The sequence below is a fragment of the Octopus sinensis genome, linkage group LG18, assembly GCF_006345805.1.
Source record: "Octopus sinensis linkage group LG18, ASM634580v1, whole genome shotgun sequence".
NCBI classification, from domain to species: domain Eukaryota; kingdom Metazoa; phylum Mollusca; class Cephalopoda; order Octopoda; family Octopodidae; genus Octopus; species Octopus sinensis.
Genome location: NC_043014.1, coordinates 53,851,663 through 53,879,637, shown reverse-complemented (window position 1 = coordinate 53,879,637; position 27,975 = coordinate 53,851,663). Strand labels below are relative to the sequence as shown.

Below are 27,975 nucleotides of genomic sequence, written 5' to 3'. Positions count from 1 at the left end.
GATCGATAAAAAGCTGTTGATTGTAAATCAGTGAATCTTTGATTTAGCAAATTAGTTGATAAAATGGAGAGTCAAATGGCAGAGAATGACACGGTTGGTGTATTTCACAGGTGATAAAGAATCAGAATTACTAAAGGCACAAAAAGAAGCCAAACTTCTTATGAACCAGAAACAGGAAGAAATTGTGCTTTTCCAGCGGAAGAACAATGCCATGGAGAATTCCTACCAGGACATACTTCATGTAAGGGCTCACAACCATTTCCCTGATTTTTAATTCTCAGTTCATTATTTACATAACATGTTGCTATCATCATTATTGTTCGACCGTGGTCAAGACAATGGAATTTACTATGTTACGCCAGACTTCACGGTCCATCATAGCATTACGGAGGTCCTGTTGCTGGATGCCTGTATCCCTGGAGATTACATCAGGGTAGGAGAGTGTGCCTACCCATGTTGCTATATTTTCAGCCCCCAACTGATATTAACCTTCTAATAATAAATTAACTCCCATTTCTCAACATTTTGCAAACATTTGTCAGCACCCTGGGGAAAATGCTTAGCTGCAGTTGATAAAATAAGTACCAGTTGTGTCCGGGGGGTCAATGTTAATCACTTACCCCCCCCACTCCCCCAAATTTGCTGGCCTTGTGCCAAAATTTAAAACCGATAATTTTCCTTGATATTTGTGTTCCTGAGCAGCCTGTTCTGTTGAGTGGATCGACTGGAACACATGTAACTGGAAGCATACAGGTTTATTTAATTGTTAATTAATTAATAATTTAATTTTATTCAATTATTCGGGCATTGGAGCTCAATTGGTTGCAAACATGGGTGTTTGGTGAAGAATTTTGTTGTGCAATCATTTGATTTCAAATCTGGCAAGTGTCACTGGGGGAGGTGGAAATGTAGCCATTAGTCTGCTGGACGGACAGAACCTGTTGTCCGGTGATAGACTGAATCCGTTACCCAGTTTAAAAAGCCCACAGGATTCCTGGGCCCCTGTTGCAGAATTCACTCTTCTCTAATTCATTCACAGAAGCTCTTTCGTCTGAAGATAACTCAGCATCTTCCTCCTTTGCCAGAAGCCATGTAAGTGTGAGGCTTCTATGATTAATTCCATTCACATCTATGATGTTTTATTGGAATGTTAAACCACCTCCAGCACATGACTGGTACTTTATCATATCAAACAGAGAAGAATGAAAGACAAAGTTGACCTGAGGATGCAAAAGCTAGGACTTAAATACCACAAGGCATTTAACTCTAACATTCTCACGATTCTACCATGTACTTTCCTCCTCCTCCTCCTCATCATCATCGTTTAGCGTCCGTTTTCCATGCTAGCATGGGTTGGACAGTTCTACTGGGGTCTGTGAAGCCAGAAGGCTTCATCAGGCCCAGTCAAATCTGGCAGTGTTTCTACGGCTGGATGCCTTTCCTAACGCCAACCACTCTGTGAGTGTAGTGGGTGCTTTTTACGTGCCACCCGCACAGGTGCCAGACAGAGCTGGCAAATGGCCACGAACGGATGGTGCTTTTTATGTGCCACCGGCACGAGGGCCAGGCGAGGCTGGCAACGGACACGAAACGGGGCGGTGCTGGCAACGGTCGCGAAACGGAAGGTTCTCCTACATGCCACCGGCACTGGTAACACATCTGCAATTTCCATTGATCGATTTCGATTCTGATCCTCCTCCATAAAATTCACATATTTATTTAAATGTCTTTTTATTTATTTATTTATTTCAGGGGGCTTTGGATAATCTTGTGTTCAAAATGGAGAAGTTAAAGGATCGATGGGAGAAACAAGCCAAAGTGATTCAGGCCAGAAATAAGAAAAAACTTCTTGAATTTGGCTTAAATCCTCTTGATTTGTAACATTTTGCCTCAAGATTTTCTGCTCCACAAGGTATGGCTTCACCTTTGTCTTCAGACAATTGTCTTCTCTTCGACAGGAAATGTTTAAAAAGGTTATTACAAGGCGCAGGAGTGGCTGTGTGGTAAGTAGCTTGCTAACCAACCACATGGTTCTGGGTTCACTCCCACTGCGTGGCACCTTGGGCAAGTGTCTCCTGCTATAGCCCCGGGCCGACCAATGCCTTGTGAGTGGATTTGGTAGACGGAAACTGAAAGAAGCCTGTTGTATATATATATATATATATGTGTGTGTGTGTGTGTGTGTATGTGTTTATGTGTCTGTGTTTGTCCCCCTAGCATTGCTTGACAACCGATGCTGGTATGTTTACGTCCCCATCACTTAGCGGTTCGGCAAAAGAGACCGATAGAATAAGTACTGGGCTTACAAAGAATAAATCCCAGGGTTGAGTTGCTCGACTAAAGGCAGTGCTCCAGCATGGCCGCAGTCAAATGACTGAAACAAGTAAAAGAGTAAAGTGTAAAAGAGAGATAAGCAACCAAGGCTTTAATTAGGCCCCAAATCGATCCCCTCAATCTTTGTCCATGTAATACAGTGCTTCTGTCTGTCTCAAACTTGTTTGTATTTGAATTCCGCACTTGCAAGATTCCCTGCCAAATTCTTTCTTCTAAAAATATCAGAATATCTCTGGAATTGTCTGCTGCTTATATCAAAGTACCATCAACCATCACACAAGTCATTGATTTGTGGTTGTTCAAGAAAAACATGACCCCCATTGATCTTGCAAGTATGAGAGGGTCTGCAAAGGACAAGAGCCCAGCCAACGCATTAAGAATATAAAGCAAACAACATCTGACTAGTCTCGGGGATTCCAACCCATTCCTTTTGACCAAACCCTTAAAATCAAAATGCAACTAAAACCTGAAATCATTTATTCACTGATACAAAGATTAACATGCTTTTGACTCACGAGGAAAGAACCCTGTATCTGGAATATTTGCGGTTCTACAGGAAGAGAAAGATTTCAAAATTAAACAGTTTTTTTTTATTTAGAATTTATTTCTTGTCGAGTCTGGCCGAAGGGACATTACCGCTGAACATTGCAGGTTCTCTGAGACTTGTGATGGGGTCATTTCTGTTCCATTTGTAATTCAACATATGCTAAAAAGACATGAACTGGGAGGAAGATTCCAGAGGGATGGCATTGTAGGGAGGAAGAAGGAATGGACATAATGGTGAGTGCATGGGGGTGGATGGGTGTGAGACGGATTGGGTGCACCTGGGTGACAAGTAGGCGGGGTGGGGGAGACCAGTGGGTGGAGGGTGCATGAATATTGGTGGTAAGAGGCCGAGACCAACCAGCTCACAGTTCAGAGGTCATTGTAGTAGTAGTAGTAGTAGCAAAGGTAGAGAGTGGACACAGCAGCACCCAGTTTTGGGTTCACGTCTGTTAGTGATTGATTTTCAACCAGTGGGATGTTGATGTTTCGCTCCACGCCAACATTGGGCTCAATTCTATTCATCTCTCGCCTTTTTTTCCCTCTTCTTCTTCTTTTTATATCGGCCAGTCACGAAGAGTTATGTCCCTTCGTTTGGTCTTTCTTTTGAATGGAGTCACGAGATTTGGATTTTCCTCTCCCAAAACTATTAAAACTCCATTAATATAACAAATAAAAGCAAACTTTAAAATAAAAATTCCAAATATCAAAGCAAAATTCAAACAATAATTAAGCAATTTACTTCAGTTTGAATGAATAAAAATATTTGCACAATAAAAGTAAAGTAATTTGTTTTATTTCACCTCTGTTGGCAACGACCTCCGTTCTCGTTGATGCATGAAAAATTATGAAAGATTCAGATTACAAAAGGTTGACGTTGGACAAAAAGAAAAATTATACAAAGAGCGGAAATGTGGGCGAAGCGGGTGAGTGTATTAGGAGCATTAGGCAAAAAAGAACTTTATAAGGTTGTGTGAATTAAAAGCTTATAATAAATAACTCTAAAAGGAAAACGGATCACAAGTAATGCAAGTTGTTATTTTAAAAAGTAGATGCATTAGGATTTCCCATCCACTTAAGGGACACATTGGTTAGGTCAGGTTAGAGCCCCCTGATGTCTCTGTCCACTTGCCGTTGTTCAGATTAGAGACTGATGTACCCAGAGATGAAGGTGCCTCTCCATATTCTCTTCATGGAAGGCTGACTCATTGGCACACAGGGAAAAACGCTGAATGCAGCGTTTTGTCTGTCTCAATGTTCTGAGTTCAAATTCTGCTTCCATTCTTTCAGGGTTGATAAAATAAGTACCAGTTATGCACTGGGGTCAATGTAATCAAGTTACCCCCCCTCCCTGTACTTGCTGGCCTTGTGCCAAAATTTGAAGCCAATATTGTCTTCATGAAATAACTGAGGAATTTTCCCCTCCTCTTGGTACTTCCGTTGGCATTCCTGCTTCAGTCTCTCGTTATTCGATAATATTCCTTTTATCAAAAGTCTTTCACTTTCATGCTGCAAATATTTTGCTCGTTTTGCCCATTTTTTTCCTCCTCAGCAATCAAGACATGGAAACAGCCTCCGCCCCATCATGTCTCCCTTATTCTGTTTATTATCACCTGCTTTTCCTTTGCCGACTCACTTCTCTTTCATCTTGCTCGTCTCCATAACAACTGCACTCAACACGTTTTTAGAGTAATTCTTTTTATCAATTTCGTTGTGTCCAGGGACGGTCATTCTTCCAATAACACATGCGCTGGTTCAATTCCTCTCCTTTAGTATTAGTCAATTGGTTAACTCTTAACTAACTAATCGATCGTTTGTTTAACTTGGTTGACCAATTAGTCTACTTTTTTGTCAAAGCTCTTTATATCAAATATCATTTATTTTTAGTTTTATACAATTTAAGTATAATTTTTTATATCACATATATATGTATTCATTAAGTATCGTTTTTATATAAAATATATACCATTTATCATATCAATTATGTATCATTTATAAAGTATATCATTCACACTTTGTTAATAAAATATTCCTTTGTCCTTTAATTAAATGGCAGAGAATGGAAGAGTAGAGTTGACCTCACCATCATCAGATAACAAGCAACAATGATGGCACTTCTTGTCCGGCCAGCTTTACAATGAACATAAACACACTGACCAAGTTGTTGATAATAGCTGATGAATGCCAGAGCTTGAGTGACCTGCCACTCAATGAAATATTCAACTTCCATTCCAAAAATGACACAATTGTAGAGATGAAAAGGAAAAAGTGAGAAGGAGAGAGAGAGAGGGAAAGAGAGTGAAAATTAATTGTTAATTAATAAATCATTTTTTTATAATTACGTTTTATTGTCTTTGAATTCTTTCAGAAAATAATGACTTTATTATTTCGTAAACCATCCCACTTCCAACATAAATATGTATTGAGTAATTTTGTGTGTGTGTGTGTGCATGTGCATATATGCACATATACACACATACAAATACTACATACACACACACACACACCCAACAAACATTTATATACATACATATAATATATATATATATATATGTATGTATATATGTAAGTATGTATGTATGTATATGTATACGTCCAGCCCATGCCAGCATGGACAACAGACATTAAATGATGATGATATATATACGATGGGCTTCTTTCAGTTTCCGTCTACTAAATCCACTGACAAGGCTTTAATTGGCCTGGGGCTTTAGTATAAGACATTTGCCCAAGGTATCACACGGTGGGACTGAACTTGGAACCATGTGGTTAAACTTCTTAACCACACACACAAGTCATATGTGTGCGTGTGTGTTTGCATGCGCACACACACACACATGTATACATAATAGATGTGTGTGTATGTGTGTATATATATATATATATATATATGAAACAGCAAGAGAGAGGGACATTAAGTGATAGAGATGATGATGATGTGAAAGAGGATGGGGTAGGAGAGGTGGTAGTGGTGGTGATAGTGATAGTAATGATGACGTGAGAGTAATGATGACGTGAGAGTAATGATGACGTGAGAGTAATGATGACGTGAGAGTAATGATGACGTGATAGTAATGATGACGTGAGGGTAATGATGACGTGATGCCTGGACGAAATAGTTAATGCTTGTAATTCTTCAATTTTTCTTTGTTAAATCCTTGTGTGTTTATGTACCTATACATACGGGTGTGTGTGTCTGTATGCACACGGGTGTGTGTGTATGTTTCCATATGTGTGTGTTTGTGTGTGTGTGTGAACAATGTCAGTGTGGTCGTTTTCTTTCTCCCTATTGTTGGTGAAATCACGAGGAATTCTTTAGGATTTCAAAGAATTCAATGCTGTGTGGGATGGAAAATGCCAACCGATTCACATACAAATTGACGGCCACCAAGCAGAATCCCCGTCATCCAAGGCTGCCTTCCCTTGACAGCTTCATCTTTTCAACTTCTCTCCATCATTCCTCTGTGGTTTTGCACAGGACACAGCAACTGGTCACTTGAAAGCGTTTGACCAGTGACACATTCACACACACCTGACAACAAGAAAACAAAAACTATTTTTCTTCAGTGGTGGTCATCATACCGAGTACAGCGTTCAGTTGCAGAGTTGAGGTAGGTTGATATTCAATTGTAAGACATGCACACACTTTGGGGATTTTTAGAATTTCCATCACTTAATGAGAATACTGTCTCCTCTCTCTCTCTGCCTGTCATTCTCACTCTCTATCTCTCTCTCTCTGCTTGTCTCTCTCTCTCTCTCTCTGCTTGTCACTCTGTCTCTCTCTGCTTCTCTCTCTCTCTCTATTCCCGTCCCTTTCTCTGCCTTTTCTGTTGCTTTTACAGTAGTATTTGATCCTTGGACCCCTCTCACCCAGGCTCTTGTCATCCACTCACCTTCCCCCCCTTCATATACTTATTATTGTCTCCCCTCAAAACTCCACACTTTAGCTGCAAGTATGGCTGTGTGGTAAGAAGTTTGCTTCCCAACCACCTGGTTCTAGGTTCAATCCCACTCTGTCTCACCTTGACAAATGTCTTCTACAACAGCCTTGGGTCTTTGCAACAACCTTAGGCTGACCAAAGCTTTGTGAGGGGATTTAGTAGATGGAAACTGAAAGAAGCCCATCATATGTATATCTATGTGCATGTGTCTTTGTCCCCTACCACAGTGTTGGTGTGTTTACATCCCTGTAACTTAGTGGTTTGGCAAAAGAGACCAATAGAGTAAGTGCCAGGCTTGAAAAAAAAGTACTGGATTCGAAGAATTGGACTGGAAATTCTTTAAGGTGGTGCTCCAGCATGGCCACAGTCTAACGACTGAAATAAGTAATAGATAAAAGAAAATATAACCCCTACAGCCAATCCTTCCTCCCCCAGAACAACGGCCCTCCCCACTAGAATTCCCTGTCAACTTTTAACTATTCAATAGAACTATAAACCACACCAGTGTCAATCCTTTCAGAGGTGAGGGCCATGGCCACTGACTGTTCCTCTAAACCAAAAGAAATACAGGGTAAGCATCCCCACCATGGCTCCTGTCAGAACCTTTCTGTTGATTATATCAACTGACATTTTCAGGGTTTCTCTTGTCTCACAAAACAACAATCTCAAACTCCCCAAATCTTTTGTTGTTTTGATAATTTGAGAAACGATGGCAACATTTGATACATGAGCATAGAATAATAATAATAATATTGATAATAATAATAATAATAATAATAATATTGATAATAATAATAATAATAATATTGATAATAATAATAATAATATTGATAATAATAATAATAATAATATTGATAATAATAATAATAATAATATTGATAATAATAATAATAATAATATTGATAATAATAATAATAATAATATTGATAATAATAATAATAATAATATTGATAATAATAATAATAATATTGATAATAATAATAATAATAATATTGATAATAATAATAATAATAATATTGATAATAATAATAATAATAATATTGATAATAATAATAATAATATTGATAATAATAATAATAATAATATTGATAATAATAATAATAATAATATTGATAATAATAATAATAATAATATTGATAATAATAATAATAATAATATTGATAATAATAATAATAATATTGATAATAATAATAATAATAATAATAATATTGATAATAATAATAATAATAATGGTATAAAAGATGGGCTACAGCAAATATTCTGCTCAATACCACAGATTTGCTTGTCAGTTGTTTGACCGTAACCAGTTGAGTATGTCCCTTAGTGGCTGACGATATGTGCATCTCTGATCATGAGCAGAAGTAGTGGGGGAGCATCATAGCCATGTGTTGAGAGGGATTCTTTGGGATTTGAATAATTCCCCTCTGGAAACATGGGTGTTTCATTCAACATCCTTAAACAACTCTTATTCGGGAGCAGGATGGTCTACTCGACCTGATGAAAATTCTAGCTGGGTCCCACCTGCAGGGTCATGCACTGTTGATCTTGTTATGAGCTTACTAAACCTCTGAAGAAACAACCAGGGTTTGAAACTTGTTTTTTTTCATCTCATTTCAGATCAATTGGTTAAAATCGTTCCTTGGAAAACGTGAATATCTCCAGAGGCAATGGATCAATTTTCTGCCATTGGAACATCAATCCTCAGCAAAGTTGCCTTTTATCCGTCCCTTTTCTACAATTATGCCTTGTATTTAGCTTCCTTTCGTCATTGGTATGTTCGTATAGACAGCTCAATCATCTTTGGTGCCTTACCATTTCGGCAAATGGCCACAGAGGTAAGATTTATGTACATGTATATGAACGGATGTATATGTGTGTGTGTGTGTGTCTGTATGCATGCATATATGTGTATGTGTGTATATATGCGTGTATGCATGTCACATGCATGTATGTATGTCTATATATATATATATATATATATCAAAATAAGCAACAAGGATATCCAGAGGTAATGCATTACCTCTGGATATCCTTGTTGCTTATTTTAATTCTAATCACCTTATTTTGAAATTGTATGGATAATACCGTACTAAATTCTGGTGCCTTAACTTAAGTACCATATTCATCAGAATCTAAATTTTTGCTGAACTCATATATATATATATATATATATGTATATGTAAAAAAATACAAACTGGGACAAGAACGCAAAACATTTAGAAGACGATACAAAAAACATGGACGGGACATTCGAAGCCTTCAATCTTCAGTCAAGAACTGGATCATCCTTGCAATTTCGGCTGATTAATCTATATATATATATATGGCTATACTTGAGTGTATGTACGTATGGTACTAATCTCTCTCTGCATTTTCTCCATGGAATGGTCAACTTTGCAGTAATTCCTTCCCAAATCAGACCGGGGGTCAACCTGATCCCCCCACTCACTCAGGTTACACTGGACTGATGATGACATCTCAACATGGCTGAGCTCCGTTATGGGGATGGAATTGGTCGAAATGAGATTGCGAATGGGGAAGTAGTTTTATTTATGGCTTCGGCCCACGAGAGGAGGATTTTCAATGGACCTCTTCAGTTTTATGAAACTCTCGGTAAATTCCACAAAGGGCCCCAAATGTGGCTGTGTGGTAAGAAGCTGGCTTCCTGCCCACATCGTTCTGGGTTCAATCCCACAGCATTACACCCTGTGAAAGTGTTTGTGTGTGTCTGCGTTTGTCTCACACCACAACTTGACAACTGGTATTGGTGTGTTTATATCCCTGTAACTTAGCGGTTTGGCAAAAGAGATCAACAGAATAGGTACCAGGCTTAAAAAGAACAAAAAAAAAGGAGGTCCTGGGGTTAATTCATTCAACTGAAATACTTCAAGGAGGTGCTCCAGCATGACCACAGTCTAATGACTGAAACAAGTAAAAGGCGAAAGATAAAAGGTTGTATAAATGCATAAATGTGGCCTTCGTTATGGGTCACCCAGTACATCACTGCCCCACCCCACCCCTCAGTGACCTGTATAGACCCACTGATATCTGTTTACAGCTGAGCTGACTGAGCCAGTTTACAGGCATTTATAGTTCAGCTGTCTGACATCTTACTAATGACCAAATAAGGAAGCATCTGAGCAAGTTATTCAACATGCTAGAAATAGCAGTCAAATGTCTATCAGAATCAAATGCCAACAGAACTAAACAAGGAAAGATTTATTGAGTAATATAGTTCTCAAAGGATGGTTATGGTTGGATTGTGTTTGATCATAGGTCTGTTCAATCAAGGTTGATTGGGTGTTAGGGGACAACAACAACAGCAACATCTTAAGACTTCAGCCTCTTGTGGTGTCATCACAGTGAAAAGTCTCATTTGATTCAATGATAGCCTCTTCGTTAATTAACTTTTAATGAAAATTCTGATTGAGTTAATTGAATTTTTCTTTTCTCTTTTCATTCCAGTTGGTGGAAAAGGAAAACGTCAGAGGTGTTCTCTCAGCCAATGAAAATTTTGAAACAAAGCATTTTACACCATCAAAAGAGGTAGAATCCATCTCGGTGTTATAAAGACATCATCACCACTTACACCACCATCATCATCGTTTAACATCCATTTCCAATGCTGACATGGGTTGGGTGGCCTGACAGAGCTGCGCCAGGTTCCAATCGTCTGGTCTGGCACAGTTTCTGTGGTTGGATGTCCTTCCTTATACCAACCACTTTAAAGAATGTACAAAGGGTGCTTTTTCTGTGGTGCCAGCATGGGAAAGTATCTATCATTATATAACGATATATCAGTATGTAAATCAATCAATCAATCAATCAATCAATCAATCAATCAATCAATTAATCCATCCATCCATCTACAGGATATTTGTGGATAGATTTATGTTTATAAAAAACAGATATATAATAACAGATAATAACTTTATTTATCAAAAACTGCTATGAGGATAAAAATAAACCTCCTTTTCTATAATGTTATTCAATAAAGCCATCTTCAGCTCCAACAACTGCTTCTATATGAGATCTAAATCATCTACATGCTCGAATCAAGTGGTCCTGGTTCATTTTGGACATTACTCTGACTATGGCAGCTTTCAAAGAATCTTTGGTGTTATGGACATGTTCATTGACCTCTCTCTTGACAATGCTCCACATGTAATAGTCCAATGGATTGAGATCTGGGGAATTAGGAGGCCAAATGTTAGGGATTATGTGATCACAAATATTTCCAGCCATCCATTCCTGTGTTACTAGAGTCATGTGTGATAGTACAGAGTCTTACTGAAACACATGTGGCCCTCCATTGCATACACTGTCTGTCTAGGGCTTAATTGTTTCCAGGAGGATCTCAATGTAGGCAGCAGAGTTAACTCTAAGGTTCACATAGCTATATATCTTAACAGACCTGTTGACATGAAAAAGAGGTATCTATCTCCATGTAGAATGTATTTACATACACATAAATATATATAAAGATATATGAAGCAGACATGTAGACATTTGGAAATTTTTACAGAAATGAACCTGAACATACAGCTAGAGAAATAGAAAGCTGGAGAAGAATATAAAGAAAATGAAAGTACCTTTAGAAATTCTTTTTATTAGAAACCTTCACAACTGTAATGATGTATACATACGTGTGTGTGTGTGTAAATAGCCGGTTATTTAGTTACTACGTCAGAACACCAGACACAGGAAGTTGACATTGGCAAAACAGCTGAAATGAATCTTTACGTTATCATCATCATCATCATCGTTTAACGTCCGTTCTCCATGCTAGCATGGGTTGGACGGTTCGACCGGGGATCTGGGAAGCCAGAAGGCTGCACCAGACTCCGGTCTTATCTGGCAATTTTTCTACAGCTGGATGCCCTTCCTAACGCCAACCACTCCGTGAGTGTAGTGGGTGCTTTTTACGTTCTACCTGCACTGGTGCTAGGCGAGGCTGGCATTGGCCACGGTCGGATTGGTGCATTTTACGTGTCACCTGCACGGAAGCCAGTCGAGGCGGCGCTGGCTTCGGCCACGATTCGGATGGTGCTTTTTACGTGCCACCGACACGGGGAATGCATAAAGCAATATTATTTATTTCCAATGTCAAATTGTTCACATACCCCAAGTATGGTACAGATTGATCCAGAGGTTTGGCCATGCACAGACGACACACACACACAGGCACCGCATTTTACATAGTAAGATAATGTATATTTTTAGTTGGTGCATTCCACAATTAGAAAATAACTATAAAATGCAATTATAGAGAATAATTTTATTAACACTTTTTCTCTCTCTCCTTCTTCCTCTCTCTTTCCTTCTCTTTCACTCTCCTTTAAATATATGTTTCTTTCTAAGGAATGGAAGGATCTTGGTGTTGGTTTCCTTCAAGTGGAAGTTGAAGATTTCATTGGGACACCCAGCTTGTGGCAGGTCACCCAAGCTCTGGCATTCATCAGCTATTATCAACAACTTGGTCAGTGTGTTTATGTCCATTGTAAAGCTGGGCGGACAAGAAGTGCCATCATTGTTGCTTGTTATCTGATGATGGTGAGGCCAACTCTACTCTTCCATTCTCTGTGATTTAATTAAAGGACAAAGGAATATTTTATTAACAAAGTGTAAATATTTCATCTCATGCACGAAATAGAAATGTTTTATGAAACAATTTATAAATGATTCAATTAATGAAATACAAGATATTTAAATGTTATTAATGCTATATAATATATATTTTATAATTGATATATAAATACTATATACATGATACAATATATTGTTATAAGGATTACATAAATATTTGGGATAGTAAAGGATGCATGAGAAAAAGGCCTTGTAAATGCCATAGAATTTGGATGACATATAAATTATATATATATTATATACATATATAAACAAATGTATATGAGCATATCTATCTAAATGTCCTTCTGTGTGTGTGTGTGTGTGTGTGTGTGTGTGTTATGAATAATATATAAGTGATGTATGAATTCTGAAAATGCTTTGTAATATATAATATAAATGATATAAGTATTACGGAGTTTATAATATACAAACGATATTATACTCTGACACGTGATATTAATGATAAATGAATTAACCAACAGATAAAGTAACCCTTATAACTATAATCAAACTTTGTGTGTGTGTGAGTGTGTGAATGAGTGTGTGTGTGTGTGTCCATTCCTGCAAGCTAATGAAATCCTTGTTTTGGTTAGATTAACGGGAGCTGTACCTAAGAAATGCTACCTAGTTACAACTAGTTATACTGATCCAACAAGAGTTAAATGTCTTGACCAAGGTTATTGTTGTGTTGCCAGTCCAATTCCTAACCAATGTCCTCTCTATTCGGCTCCCTTTTTTCATACCGAACATGTCTACGTATTGACAGAAGAACCAGTGGGATGACACGACTGCATGGAACCACATCCTCTCTAGATGCACCCATGTGCGACTGACCCAGCAGCAGCAACAATTCCTTCACTTCTTCTACTTAACTGAGACCAGCATGCAGAAACTAAGAACCAGATGATTCCCAACTCAGACATGCTTCAACCTCCATTCAGTTTACAAGAAATAGCGACTCAACATATATTTATCAGCTGAAATCAATCCAAAATGAACTCTTCTGAAACCCTGGGTGTCCCTCCACAACAACTTATATTAAACTCACTTTAACAATTTGATCTCAACATACGGTTTTAGCTCAATGTAGGACAGCCACAATGCATCATAGAATGACTTCAACCCACAAGAACTACTTTAACTCAAAATACAACAGCCTCAACCCAATATATAAAACAATCTCATCTTAATTAATATGATCTCACTCCCCAGTTATTCTATAACGAACTCAACCCTTTTCATGAGCTCCCTTCAAAGTAAGATGGGCGGCACTCAGCCCAGCCTTCGTCTATCAGCTGCCATTGTGTAAATTGTTGAATTATTCAAACTGAAGTAAACTGTTTACTTTGTTGGTATTTTTATTTGGAAATATTTCTCTGTTTGTTGTAATAAAGGTTTCCAGTTTGGCACAAGGCCAGCATGTTCGGGTGGGAGAGGGGTAAGCCGATCGCATCACCCCCACCCCACATGCTCTGCTGGGGCATATTTTAGGTTTGTTGTAACAAGGGACTTTAAAAGCTAACTGATTAAAAGGGACAATTTTGTGATTGCATTAGTTAGATTATCGAGCAAGGGACGTAACTCAAATGTGAACGGTGAACCAACCAGGTCCAAGATTTTCTTTGACACATTTACTCTCTAACCACCCAAACAAAAGAAATGGGGCTCCTCACGGCAGTCAAAGGAACGTATTTATCAAATTATACTGTTACAGCCAGACTTGCTTTTATTCTTATTTAACCCCGAGATCAGTCCTGATCGAGGAGATCTGGGATCAAAAGCATTTAAGTTATTTTAAGGCATTGTCTATCTTGGACAACATTAAGCATTTTTGGTACAGTAGTGTGATACGATGGAGATTTGGCTTCTATTTTCAGCAGTCCAGGTGCTCATGGAGACATTTTCTTGTCTGGAAAAGAGCGGATTGCGGGGTTTCGGAACAAGGGACATAACTCTAGCCGAGTGGCTATGCCTACTTTGTGAGGACAATTCTTTGTATAGTAAAAAAGACCCTTTTGGGGTCAATAGTCCCTTGTATCTGGTGTCTCTAAACCAATGGGAGAGAAAAAGAGAGTCCCTATGTGACTTCTGATTCTGCTGGAAATAGCAGTCAATCACACCTTCCTATATTAAATAATGACACTGTAGGGGATGTTGTACATGAAGACCTTAGCTCTAACCTACAAACAAACTCGTGCCCCCACTAAAGCATGCCTAATTAAAGCCTTGGTTGCTTATAATAACCTTTTTAAACATTTCCTGTCGAAGAGAAGACAATTGTCTGAAGACAAAGGTGAAGCCATACCTTGTGGAGCAGAAAATCTTGAGGCAAAATATTACAAATCAAGAGGATTTAAGCCAAATTCAAGAAGCAGTTTCTTATTTCTGGCCTGAATCATTACACCGTGTCCTTCGAAATGATCTCTTCCTGTATTGATTTGCACCACAAGGTTATCGAAAACTTGCTTGAATAAACAAATAAAGTAATGTTTTTCATTTAAGGCGTAATAATAATAATAATAATAATAATAATAATAATAATCATAATAATAATAATGATCCTTTCTATGATAAAAGCAAAGCCTTAAATTTTTTTTGCAGGGGTGGGGTGAGTAGGTGGTTAGACAATTACATCGACCCCAGTACTCAACTAATGCTTATTTCATTGACCCTGGAAGGGCGAAAGGCAGAATTTGAACTCAGTGTAAAGACAGATGAAATGCCACTAAGTATTTTGTCTGGCATGCTAACGATTCTGCCAACTTGCTATCTTAATAATGATGATGATAATATTGATAATAATAAAAATAATTTATTGTAACTATGAATATTTACTGTGACATAACCTTCTCAATCCAAACTTTAAAAAACTTTCTAGATAGAAATCTCAAATACAACCTCAGTTCAATCTGAACAGTATGACCAAATGTATTATCTATAAACAGAAACACCAACCTTACACATAAAGAATATTCTGACCTGAATATGACACATCTATTTACTCCTTTACTTGACTGAAGCCAAAACAACAATACTATTCCTGTGTCATACCAAAATAAATCTCCTCACCATACATTTGTATTAAGTCATACCTACAAACACATACTTGCTTCTTATCCTTCTCCGTTCCACCTTCTTCCTCTACAACTATTTCCCCTGTTTACTTTCACTATACATATTAAAAAAACCCCACCAAACACTGTATAAAGCCAGAAAGAACCACATTGAATCACCCTCTGATGAAGCCAAAACTTTGAAGTCAGTCAACCTTTCCCTTGAGCAACTCTGTTGAACAATACTGAGTTATCTGTCAGCATAATGTTAGATTGTTTCTATAAATAACATTAAATTAAACAATAATATACATAAATGTGTGTGAGTAATATATACATACATATATACATGTGTGTGTGCGTAGCAATGTGTGTACACACACACACACACACCAGCAATAGTCTTCTTTCTGTTTCTATCCAACAAATTCACTAACAAAGCTTTGGTTACTGAAGTAGAAGACCTTTATGCCAAAGACACTCGACCAAGGCACCACGCAGCTTGATTGAACCCCAAACCTCTAAAACCATGTGGTTGAGGAACAAATGTCTTAATCATGTGGCTAATGTGTGTGTATGTGTGTGTGTGTGGCAGAGATTTTAAAATAGTAAACAGAATATCTTGTAGAATTGGTTCCAGCTCTTGGCACTCAAAGTTCAAACAGTGCTGGGCTTAGTTTCGCATTTCGTCCCTCAGGGGACGCAGTAATGAACTAATCCAGGACTATTCTTCTCTCTTTCTCTTTCTCTTTTGAAAAACTCAGCCATGGTAATCTTTGGTCCCCATTCCTTTCAATACCAAACTCTACCCATCATCACTGCCCAAGGTTATATGACACAAACTTTCTATTTTTAGAATGATCGAAATTTAAATCTTACTTCAAAATTTCATGTGAATTCACGTTCCAAACACCAGCTTAATAATGAGAAAGTTATTTTACTAAATTCTTCCACAAATTCAAATCAATAGAAATAAAGATGGTCAAGAGAAACATGGGTAACGAAAGGTTTGAAATGCCCAAGAGGTGCCATGTGCCATGATGGTGCCCCAACTGACTTGAAGAGAAGTTCTCAACTGATATGAAGGAACATAACCTTTCCAAAAACATTAACAAAGGAGCCTGTATGTATTGGATAAAGCTTTAAGAAATAACAGCCAAATTTACTCAAATCACACCTTACTGCCTCTGGGAAAAGACTACATTGGATAATTTTAATTTGAATGTATTATTTGTGGAAAAGACAGGATAACTATGGTTGGAATACTTCTAACCAACAATTTTTTCAAATGCTTTTCTTTCCTTTTTCTCTCCCAGCATAAATGGGATGACTTTTATTGGAGAAATTGTTTTGTTGCCTTCTTCCCAATTGCATGGCTTCCATATTGTTAATGACTCAACAAAAAAGTGGGAAAAGATAAAAATTGATAAAAATTCAAATAAAAATGTAATTTTGGTAGAGAATTGTATGAAGTTGAATGAGATGTGTTCCAGGATGTCTGCCCAGACATTACGAAACTCTTTTAAGAATACGTTCATATTTAATGAAAGACATACAACCATGAAATTCATTCTTTGACCCAGAGAAGATTTTTGGGGGCAGTTTTATGTGAAAAGAATATTGAGAAATAGGGACTTAATGTTGGTATAACACTGAGTAGAAACTGATTGTTTAATTTGAAGAGAAAATTGAAGATAAGAAACAGTTTAATGTTAGCAAAATATAAAAAAATAAGAGTTAATTTATTATTAGAAAAATCCCGAGAAACAAATGGTAAAATTAATGAAGACAGAAGAATATGACAGGGGTCAGGTTAATGTTAGTTGGGGGCTGAAAATATAGCAGCATGTTAATTAAAAAAGGAAACTGAGAATCAAGGATTAGGCACATGAGCCCTTACATGAATTATTTTTTCATAGAAACTCTGAATTGAATTTTGCTTGTGGTGAAGAAGATCGATTTCTTTCTGTTTTTCTTTAAGATGTTGCATCGTTTCTGCTCGTGTACTCAACAGCTTTGCTTCTGTTTCACCTGCGAAAAACAGTCTTCAATTTTGAATTTTACTGTTACTTAGTTTTATCAATTATTTGTTTGTCTGTCTGTCTGTCTGTCTGTCTGTCTGTTTGCCTGCCAGCTTGCCTGTCTGTCCGTCTGTCCCTCTGTCCATCTCTCTGGCTGGCCGGCATTTTGTCTGTCCGTCTGTTCGATTTACCAACAAACTGTTTGTCACTTCATTTCTAAAACTCTGGCCAAAAGAACCTGAATCTTCCAGACTTTTATTAACTTTCATTTGTCTTTTCTGTGTCTGTGACTGTCCATGATTTAGTGGCTCAGTGGTCAGGGTGTTGCACTTGCAATTGCAAGGTTCTGGGTTTGATTCCCAGACCAGACAGAGTGTTGTGTTCATTTCATGTTGCTCCAATCCACCCAGCTACGATGGACTGGAGTTCCATTCATGGGGGATGTTGGCCTGTTTGTCTGCCTTATCAGCTGCAGGACATCATTCAAAAGCTACAACAATACGTGGAAGTGCATTGTGAGTAGTGATGTATAACAACATCTGATAGTCTGGCAATTACAGTGATATATATATATATATATATATATATATATATATATATATGTATGTATATACACACACATATAAATATGTATATACATATGTCATAGGCAGAGAAGTGGCTGCGTGGTAAGAAACTTGCTTCCCAACCACATGGTTCTGGGTTCAGTTCCACTGCATGGCACCTTGGACATGCAGTCGGCATGCTGACCAAAACCATGTGAGTGGATTTGGTAGACAGAAGCTGAGAAAAGCCTGTCGTATATATATATATATCATCATCATGCAAATTCGTGAAGCGTTCCATATTTTTTAGGCGCAGAGTGGCTGTGTGGTAAGTAACTTGCTTACCAACCACATGGTTCCAGGTTCAGTCCCACTGTGTAGTACCTTGGGCAAGTGTCTTCTACTATAGCCTCAGGCCGACCAAAGCCTTGTGGGTGGATTTGGTAGACGGAAACTGAAAGAAACCCGTCGTATATATATATATATATGTATGTGTGTGTATATGTTTGTGTTTCTGTGTTTGTCCCCCCAACATTGCTTGACAACTGATGCTGGTGTGTTTACGTCCCTGTCACTTAGCGGTTCGGCAAAACTGACTGATAGAATAAGTACTAGGCTTACAAAGAATAAGTCCTGGGGTCGATTTGCTCGACTAAAGGTGGTGCTCCAGCATGGCCACAGTCAAATGACTGAAACAATAAAAGAGTAAAGGAATAAAAGAACATATACATACATATATCATCATCATCATCATCATCGTTTAACGTCTGCTTTCCATGCTGGCACGGGTTGGACGGTTTGACAGAGAGCTGGCAAGCCAGGGGGCTGCACCAGGCTCCAATCTGGTCTGGCAAAGTTTCTACAGCTGGATGCCATACATACATACATACATACAGGCATACATACATACATACATACATACATACATACATACATACATACATACATACAAACATACATACATACATACATACATACATATATATACACACACACATACATACATACAAACATACATACATACATACACACATACATACATACATATATATACACACACACACACACATACATATATATTATATATGTACACACACACACACATGTGGATGAGAGCAGATAGCTGCATAAAAGTGGAGGGAAGTTGTGGCAGAGGGAGACCCTGGAAGACATGGGACGAAGTACTGAAGGTCATTCTCAAAATGCTGACCCTTATGAAGGAGATGACAGAGGAGCAGAGTGTGTGGCACATTGCTGTACTTGAGAAGACCTGCCCACCACAACAGAATTGAGATTCTAAAATCAATGTGACATGTAAAAAGCACCTGCTACACTCTGCCAAGTGGTTGACATTATGAAGGGCATCCAGCCATGGAAACCAAGCCAAAACACACTATGGGACCTGGTGTGGGCCTTGACCTTACCAGTTCCATGTCAAACCATCCAACCCATGTTAGTAGGGAAAATGGATGTTAAATGATGATGATGGTGATGTATCACTATCATTATCGTTTAACATCTGCCTTTCATGCTGTGTGTATAGAAACACTAGCTTAATAAAAACGAAATAATTTTACTAAAAGGCGGCGAGCTGGCAGAAATGTTAGCATGCCGGGCGAAATGCTTAGCAGTATTTCGTCTGCCACTACGTTGTGAGTTCAAATTCTGCTGAGGTCGACTTTGCCTTTCATCCTTTCGGGGTCGATTAAATAAGTACCAGTTACGCACTGGGGTCGATATAATCGACTTAATCCGTTTGTCTGTCCTTGTTTGTCCCCTCTATGTTTAGCCCCTTGTGGGCAATAAAGAAATAGAAATAATTTTACTAAATTTTTCATTGTTTTTGAAATTAATTCAAAGTCTGTATCAAGAGAAATATGGCAACAAAAGTTAACCATTTGAAGAAGCCAATCAATTCTGTTTCAGAAAACCAAAACAAAACTAAATTCAACCTAGGAATACTTACGTAACTTTTGCTTACAACAAGCCAGTTTGGTTTCCAGAAGGTGTACCTTCACACTCATTTCTGATTCCATTGTCTTGTACTGTCGTTTCATTTCTAGGAAGAGATATCAGATCAAATACATTAAAGCTAGGCACCTGTTATCGGGAATGTTGTCAGAATGCAATCCTTGTTCTCTGTTGGTCGAGCAACGAGGTCAGGGCTTTGTGGATTATTACATTCTTAAGCGGATTAACAGGGAATGTGAGTAGTGACATAATCAAAGACGTTTTAGGAATTAATAAAGATCAACTGAACAGAATACTCCAGAAGCTGTTCACTCTGAAGACTTTGCACAGTTCTAGAAACATCTGACCTGAAAGAGCTACCAGGAAGTATTACTGTTTCAGGATAAACTCCAGAGGTGTGAAAGTGCCATTAGTTTGGCATGTCCAAGACATGTTCAAACTGATGAAGTCAAATGGGAAAAAAATTACATATAAGCAAGCAAAAACAAACATTTATATACCAGACAGAAAAGAAAAATGATAATTTCACAAACACAATGAAGACTGCAGCAAAGGCACAAAATTTGCTAAAGTTGTTAATGAAACAGAAATTCTTTTGAATATAAAAACCATCTCAAACAAATAACAGATTGTGGCATTGGGGTCTGTTGACAGAGCAAAGAGAAAAAGGGACATACATCTCAAAAAGAATAAGGATTTTCAACAGATCCTCAAAGGAGACATCAAAGGAAATGAATGAAATATTGTGGGGTTTCTCTGACCAGGGTGTACAATTTTTTAAGTGATTTATAAAACCATCAAATCTCAGAGAATGAGTCTGTAAGAGAAGAAAATGAAGTGAAGAACATCGGAAGCAAGAAACGAAAATAAAAGGTGACCCCTATTTGTAGAGAAGCAATTACTATTTCAACATTCTCCTTTGTCACCACCCTGATCCCTAAATACATACACTTGACACCAAACAATAGAATAATGAAGAGACAACACTTACCCTCTGAAACTGACTTGTAATCCCCTTTCTGTGTCTCCAGTTCGACCCTCAACATGTTCAGCCGTTTGTGACAGTCTGACCTGTTTGCCACACTCTTTACAAGCAGCGAATGGCGTTGGGCTGGAATTCAACAAGTTTACTGGGTTTAATTCGCATCATATACATGTGGGTGTGTGGGTGTGGGTGTCCCCTTTTGTGTATATATATACGCAGGAGTGGCTGTGTGGTAAGTAGCTTGCTAACCAACCACATGGTTCTGGGTTCAGTCCCACTGTGTGGCATCTTGGGCAAGTGTCTTCTGCTATAGCCCCGGGCCGACCAATGCCCTGTAAGTGGATTTGGTAGACGGAAACTGAAAGAAGCCTGTCGTATATATATATATGTATGTGTGTGTGTGTTTATATGTAGACACACACACACATACATACATACATACATACATACATATATATACATATATATATATATATATACGCAGGAGTGGCTGTGTGGTAAGTAGCTTGCTAACCAACCACATGGTTCTGGGTTCAGTCCCACTGTGTGGCATCTTGGGCAAGTGTCTTCTGCTATAGCCCCGGGCCGACCAATGCCCTGTAAGTGGATTTGGTAGACGGAAACTGAAAGAAGCCTGTCGTATATATATATATGTATGTGTGTGTGTATTTGTCTGTGTTTGTCCCCCTAGCATTGCTTGACAACCGATGCTGGTGTGTTTATGTCACCGTCACTTAGCGGTTTGGCAAAAGAGACCGATAGAATAAGTACTGGGCTTACAAAGAATAAGTCCCGGGGTCGATTTGCTCGACTGAAGGCGGTGCTCCAGCATGGCCGCAGTCAAATGACTGAAACAAGTAAAAGAGTAAAAGAATAAAAGAGTATATATATATATATTTCACAAATCACCATTTGAGTAAAACAGTGATGGAAATGTTCACATTGGTGGTTGCCATGACAACTGGTTGGTTGGTTCTTTTAAAGAAGTGACGGAATAAAAAAGAAACAAAACAAATATCTCTCATTCTCAAAAACTGGAGAGGGATGGTGAGAGGAAGGGAGTGGAAAGAGGTAGGGAAAGAGAGAGAGAGAGAGAGAGAGAGAGATATTGAAAGTGTGCATACACACACACACACTCTCTCTCTCTCTCCCCATTTCCAACTTTTACCAAAGTATAAATGTCAAAATTCTTACCAAGATATTCTTTCAAATTATTCAGTTCCACAATTGAGTTCTGGAATTTCTCCTCCTTTTGTCTGTCTTCATAAGCTTGCATGTCTAGTACTACAACAACAACAAGAACAACAATAATAACAACAACAATAAAACCAACCATTATATTTTTCATTGTGAAAACTGGGAAAAAAAGAGAAAAATCTGGATTTCTCTTTTTTAAACCATTAGTGCAAGGACAATGAGACTTGAACCAGCAAATCCCCTAATCCCAGGGAATGTCCTAAGGGGATCTCTTTTTTTAAGGGCTGCCTAATTGGGGCCCCACTCACTCCACTATTTTTACTGCTAAATACATTGCACTGGCGACCAAGTCGGAGCAATGACAATGAATTTCATACCACAAACTCCCAGGGAGTATCGTAAGGGGGTTCAATTTCTGAAGGGCCACTTAATTAGGGCCCCACTGACCCCGCCCTCTATTTTTACAGCATTTGCCTCGCCCCTACGCTTATTGATCAGCATCATTGTTTAACACATTTGCAGAAATAAGTTCAGCCATTATAAATTTCTTCCCCTACATTCAAATGGAGAGAAAGGGTTCTAACAGGTACGTTTCAAGTGTGGTAGGGTGGATGTTTATATTTTGGAGTTTATGAAATTTATGTCTAAGATATATATATATATACACACACACACACATGCGTATATATGCTTTCCAACCACATGCTTCCACGTTCAGTTCCGCAGTGTCACTTTGGGTGTTTTCTACCATAACTGAGTAAAGCCTTGAAAATGGATTTGGTAAATAGAAACTGAAAGAAGCCTGTTGCATATATATATATATATATATATAATAAATTAATAAATAAAACATATGCATATATACATACATATATGTACGTACCTACATCTACATGTATATATACATGCATATATGGGTACAGGACACCAAAAAAAAAACGTCGAACACAATGAGAAACGAAAACATAAACACAAAACCAAGGAACTGGACATGTATATAAATGTTTATGTATGTGTGTGTGTGTGTGTGTGTGTGTATCACATGTCACTTATGGATGAGGAACGGAGTACTCAATCCATGTGCAAAAGTATGTTGGTTTTTAATACTCATCCCCTTCGTCACGAGACGAAATCAACTGCTGGAATAAAAAGCCACGATGCTGTAATGGGAACAACGCCAAAGCAAGAACACCAGAAACCAACCAACAGAAGAAGCAAGAGACGGGGGGGGGGGGGGCAGGCAGACACTGGTCGGTAAGAAAGAAGAGACGTTTGTCTTGCTTGAAATAGCAGCCAAATCTTACTCAAATTTCGGTCAACAGTTTTAAAACTAGAAGGTCTCTCTGAATAATGTAATCCTAGATACACTTATGCGTGAGGGTATGATGGGATTGTTATTATTTACTCCCAGATCCGCTAAAAAGGGCTGACCTGGAAACAACAACGACAACAACAAGGGCAATGAAAACATCAGCAACAACAACAACAACACGAAGACGACGACGACAACAGCAACATAATGTAACGTCAAAAAATAAAATGGAGTCAAACCATTTTTTTTGCTAGGTTTTTTGGCCATTTTTGGAGCTTTCTTCTTGGTCGACATTTTCAGTTGGTGTGTGTGTGTCTTTGTGAACGTGTGTGTGTGTCTATATCTCTCTCTCTATATATATATATATGTATGTGTGTGTGTGTATGCGTGTATGTATGTGTGTGTGTGTGTGTGTGTGTGTGTGTGTGTGTGTGTGGTTGTGATACTCTATTTCATGTGTGTTCGTTCAGAGACTGTTTTGTAGATTCTATTAAAAGCTTTGAGCTTCCTCTGGTCTTTTTCCGTGTCACTAAACAACGATATCCGTTGCCTAGCAACGACCAACGCACCAATTCCCCTGACAACCTAAGTCTTTGGCTGTTACTGTTGTTGTTGTTTTTATTTTTATTGTTGGAAGCAACGAAGGGAACATCAAGGAACCAAGGCAAGGAATAGAGAGGAACCCATCGCCCTCATTCAACTCTTGATCCCTTCCATCGAGGAAGTCCAGAAAGTCAAAACCCCACAAGGGGGTAAAAGGTAAGGGAGTCCCTTGAAGACGGCGACGGAGTCAGAAGACGAACCCGGAAAGCATTTTAGCAAGCGAAGGTAGACAGGTGCATTGTATGCTGTACACCTTGAGTGGGTAGACACCACACAACAAGGTTACCTACTACTACCACCACCACCACCACCACTACTACTACTACTACTACTACCACCACCACCACCACCACCACCACCACCACCACCACCACTGCTACTGCTCATACCATTGCATATACAAGTACGCACACTCCCCACCCTCCCCTATACACGGCTCGCAGCCCCTCACTCACCATTCCACACAAACTACACCTCTTCGTCCTCATTATTTCCTTTAATTCCTATTTCAATGAATTCAACGCTTTTTCATACAAGTTTCCTTGTCTAATCAAGACTTTACCACTTTTTGCTAAAAAATTTATATGACCCAACACCCCCACTCCCACCCATGCAAGACACTCGTTTACGCCGTAAGACATTGGTTACGTAACCATAGCTACCATAAAACATCCCCACTCCCACCACCGTATCTTTCAAACTCAAAATTTTGATGAATTAAAATTTTGTGAGTTCTCACCCTTAGTTCTTTTAAGAGTAATTTTCATTAACTCGGCCTTCTTAGTGCGGATCTACGATCTAGAAGGGTTTAAACTGGCTTTGCTTACGTTTCTATATGTATGTATGTATATGTATGTATGTATGTATGTATGTATGTATGTATGTATGTATGTATGTATGTATGTATGTATGTATGTGTGTGTGTGTATGTATTTATGATGTTCAGGCTGCTGTTCATGCAAATGACAGCAAGAAGCTTTACCATTTTATGAAGCAAGTTTATGGGCTGAAGAAATCTTCATCAGCTCCTTTGCTTTCCAAGGAGTCTTCTACTCTGTTTAATAAATCAACAGAGATCACGGGTCACTGGATTGACCATCTTTCTGAACTTCTGAACCGTGAGTCAGTTGTGGGACGAAGCAGTGATTGACACCATGCAACAACCCTGTCATTAGCTTCTTAATTCCCTCAATAAGTTCAGGTAATAGCATCATAAGTGCATTGAAAACCTTGGTTAGGCACCTGGTTAAGGATGGTATTCGTGCTGAAGTCCTGCGATTTGGTGGTGATCACATCACACAGTCCTTCGTGAACTTATAACTGTAATCTGGAGGGATGTTACAATGCTTAAGGACTGGAAGGATGCAATTATTCTTCCTCTCTATAAAGGAAGGGGGCCAGAGGAGAGTGTGGCAACTGCAGAGGTTTTGTTCTACTGTCAGCTGCTGGCAACGTTCTGGCAAGTATTCTTCTTACCCGCCAGAATGGGTGTCTCGTAAATGATTCCTGTCTGAATCTCAAAGTGGTTTTTCCGATCTGGAAGAGGAATGATGGATATGATTTTTACAGCGAGACAGATGCAGGAGAAGTGCTATGAGCAGAAGATGGACCTTGTCCAGGTATTCATTGATTTAACCAAGGTGTTTGATACTGTGAATAGGGCCTTGCTATGGAAAAATATTTAAGTCTCAATCTATTTTTATTACTTTCACTACTACTACCTACTACTTACTACTACTACTCACCACCACCACCTTCGTATATTATTAATTATTAATATTACCATCCGCCTTCAGCGAAGGCGAGTGATTGACACCATGCAACAAACACCTGTCATTAGCTTCTTAAATTCCCTCAATAGTTCAGGTAATAGCATCAATAAGTGCATTGAACCTTGGTTAAGGCACCTGGTAAGGATGGTATTCGTGCTGAAGTCCTGCCTGCAATAGGTCAGGTAATAGCATCAATAAGTGCATTGAACCTTGGTTAAGGCACCTGGTAAGGATGGTATTCGTGCTGAAGTCCTGCGATTTGGTGGTGATCACATCACACAGTCCCTTCGTGAACTTATAACTGTAATCTGGAGGGATGGTACAATGCTTAAGGACTGGAAGGATGCAATTATTCTTCCTCTCTATAAAGGAAAGGGGGCCAGAGGAGAGTGTGGCAACTGCAGAGGTTTTGTTCTACTGTCAGCTGCTGGCAACGTTCTGGCAAGTATTCTTCTTACCCGCCAGAATGGGTGTCTCGTAAATGATGTCCTGTCTGAATCTCAAAGTGGTTTCCGATCTGGAAGAGGAATGATGGATATGATTTTTACAGCGAGACAGATGCAGGAGAAGTGCTATGAGCAGAAGATGGACCTTGTCCAGGTATTCATTGATTTAACCAAGGTGTTTGATACTGTGAATAGGGCCTTGCTATGGAAAAATATTTAAGTCTCAATCTTATTTTTATTACTTTCACTACTACTACTACTACTACTACTACTACTACTACCACCACCACCTTCGGTATATTATTAATATTACCTCCGCCTTAGCGAAGGCGAAGGTATTGTTTTCAGTCGTGTTTGATTGTTTGTTTGTCCCTTAGACAAGATATCTCAAGAACCACTGGATGGATTTCGATGAAACTTTCAGGGATGTTTGGCCTCATGACTGGCACGAACTGATTAGATTTTGCGGTCGATCTGGTATCGGACAAGGATTCTGGGTTATTTTTCCTGTTCTTTTTACTTAATTTTTGAGAGCGGTCGGATTCATTTTTAGTATTCCCATTTATGAGAGCAGTCGAGTTTATTTCAGATATTCTCATTTTAAAAATCACCTCCGGCTAATCGTTGAGAAGACGTTGGTGTTGCCTTGGCAGAGGTTTTGTTATCACTATTATTGCAAACTGGCAGAACCATTAGCTCACTGGACAAAAGGCTTCAGCACATTTCTTCTGGCTTACATTCTGAGTACGAATTCTGCTGAGGTTGATTTTGCTGTTCATCTTTTTGGAGTTGATAAGTACTAGTTATGGACTGGGGTTGGTATATTCGACTTACCCCTGCCTCCCCACAAATTCCAGACCTCGTGTCAATAATAGAAAGGATCATTATTATTATTGGCAAAATATGTTTCTTGGATATGCTCCAATACATTATCAGTGATGTGACCTATGCTTTGTCTGATGCTTTGGGTTTTTCACCATCAGAGACTCAAATCCAAGTGTCCTAATCTGGAGTTAATTAGATCCCCCACCAATAATCGAAAGCCACTTGCTAACTCTGCAACTTAGCTTATAGATTGAATGCCCTCAATAAAACCCTTTTGAGCAAAGACTTATCAACACAAGCGTCCTTTAGAGACCCCTTCTTTGAGCTCAAAGCCGGTCTTCCGGCCCCTGCCCTGGCACTTCCCTACACTTTGTGCAATTCTTTTCAATGCTTTCTTCCCGGGCATGTCCTTTCGTAGTGTAAAACTTGTTATTTAATTATAGAATGATCTCATTGCTATTTCTAGCAACTCGAGCTGTCAAGGAGAGGACACCCCGGCTTCTTCTACGACCATTCTCTGTACGATTAGGCGTCAGGCTCGCCGTAAGACCGACCGTCTGTCATTTGGACAGCTGATCCAGGTCTGAAGGGAGTATTGATAGGGGAGATAAATCTGTAAATACGATTCTGTGTTATCATTCTAGGGGAGATAAGTCAGGTGTGACTGTTATCCCCGGACACCTGGATCCCAACACAGTGAACTTAATCTGAGCATTTATTGATGAGCCGCCGCTGCAGGTCAGCTTTCGACGAGCAGACTTGTGATTAAAAGCCTTACTTTCAGATAGATGTGCTCGAC

General features: G+C 38.7%; 3 protein-coding genes across 8 annotated transcripts in view; 2 read left to right on the top strand and 1 right to left on the bottom strand.

The window, feature by feature from the left end:
• LOC115221822 (coiled-coil domain-containing protein 153-like) overlaps window positions 1–5,215 on the top strand; it is a 31,912-nt gene extending 26,697 nt beyond the window's left edge. The window contains exons 6-8 of one of the 2 annotated variants that reach the window (XR_005002958.1): window positions 111–241; window positions 1,753–1,973; window positions 4,934–5,215. Coding sequence is in view for 1 of the 2 variants with exons in the window: in XM_029792054.2 (XP_029647914.1) it covers window positions 111–241; window positions 1,753–1,881 (260 nt within the window). In the remaining variant the exon portion in view is untranslated. The remainder of the gene's footprint in view (window positions 1–110; window positions 242–1,752; window positions 1,974–4,933) is intronic. The other variant, XM_029792054.2, reaches the window with a different exon arrangement.
• Window positions 5,216–6,079: 864 nt separating this feature from the next.
• On the top strand, window positions 6,080–13,636 carry LOC115221499 (phosphatidylglycerophosphatase and protein-tyrosine phosphatase 1-like). Of its 3 annotated transcripts, none has more exons than XM_036511079.1 (5): window positions 6,080–6,488; window positions 8,436–8,653; window positions 10,284–10,301; window positions 12,180–12,371; window positions 13,213–13,636. In XM_036511079.1, the coding sequence occupies exons 2-5, from the start codon at window positions 8,486–8,488 to the stop codon at window positions 13,351–13,353; spliced, it is 519 nt and encodes a 172-aa protein (XP_036366972.1). In that variant the 5' UTR covers window positions 6,080–6,488; window positions 8,436–8,485; the 3' UTR covers window positions 13,354–13,636. The 3 variants fall into 3 exon arrangements, with proteins under 3 accessions (XP_036366972.1, XP_029647557.1, XP_036366973.1); XM_029791697.2 differs by having other exon boundaries at window positions 6,091–6,488; window positions 10,284–10,364; XM_036511080.1 differs by lacking the exons at window positions 6,080–6,488; window positions 8,436–8,653; window positions 10,284–10,301 and adding an exon at window positions 10,439–10,590.
• Window positions 12,122–24,336, bottom strand: LOC115221498 (coiled-coil domain-containing protein 153-like). Of its 3 annotated transcripts, XM_029791693.2 has the most exons (7): window positions 23,770–24,140; window positions 22,216–22,305; window positions 21,028–21,147; window positions 20,032–20,124; window positions 17,400–17,530; window positions 14,752–14,911; window positions 12,122–12,398 (listed from the first exon to the last, which is right to left on the bottom strand). In XM_029791693.2, the coding sequence occupies exons 1-6, from the start codon at window positions 23,822–23,824 to the stop codon at window positions 14,783–14,785; spliced, it is 618 nt and encodes a 205-aa protein (XP_029647553.1). In that variant the 5' UTR covers window positions 23,825–24,140; the 3' UTR covers window positions 12,122–12,398; window positions 14,752–14,782. The 3 variants fall into 3 exon arrangements, with proteins under 3 accessions (XP_029647553.1, XP_029647555.1, XP_029647556.1); XM_029791695.2 differs by lacking the exon at window positions 14,752–14,911 and having other exon boundaries at window positions 23,770–24,143; XM_029791696.2 differs by lacking the exons at window positions 12,122–12,398; window positions 17,400–17,530 and having other exon boundaries at window positions 14,773–14,911; window positions 23,770–24,336.
• Between the last annotated feature and the right edge of the window lie 3,639 nt (window positions 24,337–27,975).

What these genes read in the sequence shown, in the direction of transcription:
- LOC115221499 (XM_029791697.2), top strand. Translation starts at nt 8,486, where the DNA reads ATGGATCAATTTTCTGCCATTGGAACATCAATCCTCAGCAAAGTTGCC. An exon ending in TTCGGCAAATGGCCACAGAG is followed by an intron (nt 8,654 to 10,283) that starts GTAAGATTTATG and finishes TTTTCATTCCAG; the next exon opens with TTGGTGGAAAAGGAAAACGT. An exon ending in ATTTTACACCATCAAAAGAG is followed by an intron (nt 10,365 to 12,179) that starts GTAGAATCCATC and finishes TTTCTTTCTAAG; the next exon opens with GAATGGAAGGATCTTGGTGT.
- LOC115221498 (XM_029791693.2), bottom strand. Translation starts at nt 23,824, where the DNA reads ATGTCGACCAAGAAGAAAGCTCCAAAAATGGCCAAAAAACCTAGCAAA. An exon ending in TAATTTGAAAGAATATCTTG is followed by an intron (nt 21,148 to 22,215) that starts GTAAGAATTTTG and finishes GTTGAATTCCAG; the next exon opens with CCCAACGCCATTCGCTGCTT. An exon ending in TTGTTGTAAGCAAAAGTTAC is followed by an intron (nt 17,531 to 20,031) that starts GTAAGTATTCCT and finishes TGTTTTTCGCAG; the next exon opens with GTGAAACAGAAGCAAAGCTG.